We start from the raw sequence: 6,000 nt of genomic DNA, 5'->3' as shown, positions 1-6,000 counted from the left end.
TGGGGGTGTCTGGGTGTGGGAATTGTGAGGGTGTCAGGGTGAGGGTGTTGTGTGGGTGTCAGGGTGTGGGTGTTGTGAGGGTGTCAGGGTGTGGGTGTTATGGGGGTGTCAGGGTGTGGGTGTTGTGTGGGTGTCAGGGTGAGGGTGTTGTGAGGGTGTCAGGTTGTGGGTGTTGTGAGGGTGTCAGGGTGTGGGTGTTATGGGGGTGTCAGGGTGTGGGTGTTGTGTGGGTGTCAGGGTGTGGGTGTTGTGAGGGTGTCAAGGTGAGGGTGTTGTGTGGGTGTCAGGGTGTGGGTGTTGTGAGGGTGTCAGGGTGTGGGTGTTGTGAGGGTGTCAGGGGGAGGGTGTTGTGAGGGTGTCAGGGTGAGGGTGTTGTGAGGGTGTCAGGGTGTGGGTGTTGTGAGGGTGTCAGGGTGTGGGTGTTATGGGGGTGTCAGGGTGAGGGTGTTGTGAGGGTGTCAGGTTGAGGGTGTTGTGTGGGTGTCAGGGTGTGGGTGTTGTGAGGGTGTCAGGGTGAGGGTGTTGTGTGGGTGTCAGGGTGTGGGTGTTGTGAGGGTGTCAGGGTGTGGGTGTTGTGAGGGTGTCAGGGTGAGGGTGTTGTGAGGGTGTCAGGGTGTGGGTGTTATGGGGGTGTCAGGGTGTGGGTGTTGTGAGGATGTCAGGGTGAGGGTGTTGTGAGGGTGTCATGGTGAGGGTGCTGTGAGGGTGTCAGGGTGTGGGTGTTGTGTGGGTGAGGGTGTCAGGATGTTGTGAGGGTGTGGGTGTTATGGGGGTGTCAGGGTGTGGGAATTGTGAGGGTGTCAGGGTGAGGGTGTTGTGAGGGTGTCAGGGTGAGGGTGTTGTGAGGGTGTCAGGGTGTGGGTGTTGTGAGGGTGTCAGGGTGTCAGGGTGTTGTGTGGGTGTCAGGGTGTGGGTGTTGTGTGGGTGTTGTGAGAGTGTCAGGGTGTGGGTGTTGTGAAGGTGTCAGGGGGTGGGTGTTGTGAGGGTGTCAGGGTGAGGGTGTTGTGAGGGTGTCAGGGTGAGAGTGTTGTGAGGGTGTCAGGGTGTGGGTGTTGTGAGGGTGTCAGGGTGAGGGTGTTGTGAGGGTGTCAGGGTGAGGGTGTTGTGAGGGTGTCAGGGTGAGGGTGTTGTGTGGGTGTCACGGTGTGGGTGTTGTGAGGGTGTCAGGGTGTGGGTGTTGTGTGGGTGTCAGGGTGTGGGTGTTGTGAGGGTGTCAGGGTGAGGGTGTTGTGAGGGTGTCAGGGTGTGGGTGTTGTGAGGGTGTCAGGGTGAGGGTGTTGTGAGGGTGTCAGGGTGAGGGTGTTGTGAGGGTGTCAGGGTGAGGGTGTTGTGTGGGTGTCAGGGTGTGGGTATTGTGAGGGTGTCAGGGTGAGGGTGTTGTGAGGGTGTCAGGGTGAGGGTGTTGTGTGGGTGTCAGGGTGTGGGTGTTGTGAGGGTGTCAGGGTGTGGGTGTTGTGTGGGTGTCAGGGTGTAGGTGTTGTGTGGGTGTCAGGGTGTGGGTGTTGTGTGGGTGTCAGGGTGAGGGTGTTGTGTGGATGTCAGGGTGTGGGTGTTGTGAGGGTGTGGGTGTTGTGAGGGTGTCAGGGTGAGGGTGTTGTGAGGGTGTCAGGGTGAGGGTGTTGTGAGGGTGTCAGGGTGAGGGTGTTGTGTGGATGTCAGGCTGTGGGTGTTGTGAGGGTGTCAGGGTGAGGGTGTTGTGTGGGTGTCAGGGTGTGGGTGTTGTGAGGGTGTCAGGGTGTGGGTGTTGTGTGGGTGTCAGGGTGTAGGTGTTGTGTGGGTGTCAGGGTGTGGGTGTTGTGTGGGTGTCAGGGTGAGGGTGTTGTGTGGATGTCAGGCTGTGGGTGTTGTGAGGGTGTGGGTGTTGTGAGGGTGTCAGGGTGAGGGTGTTGTGAGGGTGTCAGGGTGAGGGTGTTGTGAGGGTGTCAGGGTGAGGGTGTTGTGTGGATGTCAGGCTGTGGGTGTTGTGAGGGTGGTGACACGTGCGAGTGTTATGGATGGGACACGCCAGCTGAATGATGGCAGGCTTAACACTGCAGTTGGACACGGACGCCTTGGGTACAAAGTGTCTTTTATTACCCGTTGTATCCCAAATACAAGAATACCTGACACTTGTGACGATAGAAACAGTTCCATTTGTGCTGTACCTGGAGTTTGCAACCAATGATGTACATATTGGGCTGTGGAACATAACTTTTTCTACATTACTCGTGACAGTCTGTCCATTTCACGGCTGAGAATGGTCCCCACAAATGGGTCCTACTGTCCCTAACCTTAAACCCCAACCCCTAAACCCAACCCCTAACACAAACCTTGGGTCGCCACTCGTCTGGATTTGACCCGGACAGTCTGGTGTAATTGGTGTAGTAATTCATTTGTACCGAGATCTGGTAAAAGTATTGCGTTGAACTTTACGTCAATAAACTGCACAGTGTTGATAACAGACCTAGGCCGACTGAGAGAGGTGTCCGGGTCTGGCCTGTGAAAGGTGGCAGCCCGACTATCTAAACCCTCAAAATTCGAGCATTACATTACAACGAGAGAAGGCATTCCAAAACACTTTGCTGAACACGCGGCATTTGGAAGGACCACGAATGGGTCAGCGTAACCCAGGGAGAGTTTGGTTGGACACGGATCCTTTCTACAAATAAAACATCTGTGGAGACAGTGGTACCACCGACTCGGTGTCTTTCCCCAGTAGTTACGGCGACTGTTTCCACTTCCCCGATTAAGCGCTGATCGCACGATTAGTCGGAGAGAGGAGTGGCAGCATCAACCGGGAGCCGTGTGGGATGGGAGAAACTCGGGGTCACGAGTACCTCCTCTGGTCTGAGAGCTCCTAGGGCTGAACACGGGTCCTGTTGTCTCTCAATTACGCTTCAGCCATGTTGGCGGAGAGCATGTGCTTTTTATCTTCCCATGCGAGTAAAACAGCCACAGTCGTCAGGCCGGTGTTCACAACAACATTATATTCATATGATAATGTTCAGTTATTCTAATCTACATTTATCATATATATTATTCACAACCATTTGGTAAATATACTTAAAATGATAAAAGCCATTGCCCGAGAACGGTATATAGTAGGCACACGGATTTTAAAAAAATCGACTAATTTATAAAAGTTTTATAGTATTCCAGTTTGTTCAGAGTGTGCAAATGGCCCACACTTCTGAGAATAGACGGCTCCTCGACGAGACGCCTTGAAAAGTGAACGTGGGTGAATCCGAGATCCCGACGTTCACTTTTTTTCTCCACGACCGCCGCGTCCGGGCTGTCGGGGCCCAACGTCACCCGTGGCCGATGCTGCATCGGCGGAGCAACGAGGCCAGCTCCCCGCAACCCGTGGCGTCCACGTCGCCGTACTCGCCCGCGTCCACGGCCGGTGCCGCTCACCGGCTCCCTGTCACCTCGGGGGTGTTGCGCTTCACCTTGGCAGTACAAAGACACGCGTGCACGCGGCTTCAGGTCATTCTCGGTTGCGGCGGCAGCAGCGTAGTGAGGGCCCGTAGAGGCACTCAACGAGAACCGGTCGACCGTTCCCGCCCATCTACAAAACTGGTCGCCGATCTTGGTGGAACGTAACGAGTGCCGTGTGCGTGCGAACCTACGAACGGCACAGCGGTCCACGTCACCACGTGGTTAATTTGCCTGCCACGTTTTTCAGATACAGGGTAAGATGCGCAGCCCTGCAATGTCTTGCTCACGCCGCTACTGGTGTAAGTGAATCCACTGGAGGGAGCCCAAGAGGGTATTTGGCCTACACTTCCACACTGATTAGACGGCTTGGAAGAGGTGGGAGTACCCACACTTTACCCCACCACACGTGACCTGCCGATCGACTGAGGTGTCCATATGTTTACAGCTGGGTGGACATAAGAGGGGAGATTTAAGAATGGGAGACCTGGATTGTAAGTCCCTTGTGCTAACTGGAAATACAGGCTGTGCCCTGGTGCCTGCTTGAATGGGCCAAGGTGAAGCGAATTCCGGCTCAAATGAGAATTGAGGCAGTGTTCATCTTCCGTTCACAGCCATGAGCTGGTGATGGACTTTCCATATTCCTATGGTGGAAGGAATTCTATCCACAGTGAGCTAAGTACAGTGCGAAGGAAGTTCAACATATATACATGCATACACTGCTGACTTACCCCAACACTGAGTGGTACACATTTTATTGACTGAAGGGAAGTTGAGCTGAGTCAATCCCCAACCAGGATTTGAACTCATAACCTTCCAACCACTGAGCCACATGGCCGGGTTGGCTCCAGCAAAGCAAATAATGTAATGGCCAATCAATCGGTGCTTCAATCGGGCATTCACACGTGGTACGAACCTTTTCTTGCTGCACCCGCAAAGTCTCCTGCTGCTCCAGTTGCACCTTGCGGATCATCTCCATCTCCCGACCCTGCTTCCCTTGGAGCTGCACGCAGCAGGCACACAGCCGCATGTGCAACGTAACAAAATAGCGAAGCAGGCCATTCGCCTCCTTCCCAGGTCCATCGCCATATAAAAACACGCACAAACTTTGTACCGCTTGTGAAATTCAGTGTCTTATTGGCGGCTCGCAGGAACCAATGCTGGTAAACTGCCAGATGTGTATAGGCAAGGAGCCTCTGTCAGTGTTAGATAAGGGTTCTTGCTGTATTCAAAACTCCCATACCTGTCCCTCCACATATTTTTTGTACACATCCCATGCAGCGTGCGCTCGCTCACAACAGACAGAAATGCCAGTATCAACACTCACGTGTGAGAGTGTGCGTGTGTGTTTGCGCCGAACAGCCGGAGGGGTAGAGGAGAGGCGGACACGTTTCTAAGTCACTCACCCTCTTCCTCTCCTCCACGAACTTTTTGGTGTTGTTGGCGATCAGTTCCCGCAGCCGCCTAGAGGGGTAGACGCAACCAGCAACAAGGGGCCGGTGTGACGACTCCGCACGAGTCATCCCACCATGGTGTCGAAGCTCGCACTCAGTCTGCGGCAGGTAAACAGCGGGATGCGAACCCCGCTGCGATGTCTGTGCTGATCAGGATTAAGCTAGTGCGGGGCCTGTAGCTTATGTTATAAAGAGGCCTTAAAAGAAAAACACTTAAATATTAAAACACGTAAATGTTTAACTTGCATAGTAAAGTAATTGTATTTCTTCATTTGCTATACAGCCAGAATACGACAAATCACTAACCTTAAACATTCAGTCGTTCATAAAAGTTGAAGGCAGTATAGTACTCTCGTAATAGAGCAAGTGCAGAATCACCGAACCGGAATTGATAGCTTGAAAGCATTTAGCGCGGGGCCCGTAGCATATACTACATTTTCTACTACGATAATCAGGCACTGGTGCTGATGTGTGTGTTAATGGCGGTGGTGCAGTGGTTAGCGCACTACGCTATGAACCCGGCGACCCGAGTTTGATTCCCGCTCACGGGAAACACCATTGACGATTATCTGAACCGGTCCTGGGCCTTCCCTAGGTCGACTCAGCCTCAAATGAGTATCTTGTGTGATGTGTAAACATCGCCATTAGGGAGACATAGGCGGTCGGGTGTGGTGCTGGCCACCCACCTCCTCGTGTACCGTTCCGGCCTTATAGGTGCTCGTTAACAGCACTTGCCCCTACAGTCTGTTAAAATTATACAGGGGGGACCTTTGTCTTTGGAAACGGCAGAGGGCCGCGCACTGAATGTCATTGGATAGATTCCCTCGATTCTCTCAAATAATCCGGTGGTTCATGACCGTTCACCCAGCCGCCTGGCTCAGCGGCAGAGCGGCAGAGCGGCAGAGCGAGGGGCCCGCAATCGGAACGTTGCCAGTTCAAATCCTTGTTGGGCGTTGACTCAGCCCATCACCGCTGTGGGCTCGATAATTGTGTTCCACATTGTGGGAAAGTCTAAGAGTCCGTCGTTGCCCCATGGACAGATTTGCTCTCATCATAGGAATGCAGAAGTTAAAATACTAAAATGACGACAGAAATTAAGCAAATAGAAATCAGGGCAAAAATAACCTGAATC

At 53.2% G+C, this 6,000-nt stretch overlaps 1 protein-coding gene across 5 annotated transcripts in view; it reads right to left on the bottom strand.

Annotated features, from left to right (window-relative positions):
* Positions 1 to 2,085: 2,085 nt before the first annotated feature.
* The window catches only part of LOC144944088 (1-phosphatidylinositol 4,5-bisphosphate phosphodiesterase beta-4-like), an 83,402-nt gene continuing 79,487 nt past the window's right edge, over positions 2,086 to 6,000 (bottom strand). For 4 of the 5 annotated variants that reach the window (XM_078872155.1, XM_078872154.1, XM_078872157.1 and 1 more), the window contains 3 exons: positions 4,821 to 4,878; positions 4,331 to 4,417; positions 2,086 to 3,428 (listed from right to left, as the gene is read on the bottom strand). In XM_078872155.1, the coding sequence (XP_078728281.1) occupies positions 3,109 to 3,428; positions 4,331 to 4,417; positions 4,821 to 4,878 (465 nt within the window). In that variant the 3' untranslated portion in view covers positions 2,086 to 3,108. The remainder of the gene's footprint in view (positions 3,429 to 4,330; positions 4,418 to 4,820; positions 4,879 to 6,000) is intronic. The other variant, XM_078872158.1, reaches the window with a different exon arrangement.

Source organism: Lampetra fluviatilis, chromosome 33 (genome assembly GCF_964198595.1).
Source record: "Lampetra fluviatilis chromosome 33, kcLamFluv1.1, whole genome shotgun sequence".
Classification (NCBI taxonomy): Eukaryota; Metazoa; Chordata; class Hyperoartia; order Petromyzontiformes; family Petromyzontidae; genus Lampetra; species Lampetra fluviatilis.
Note: the sequence above shows the minus strand (reverse complement) of the source record. Positions and strands in the feature narration are given on the sequence as shown.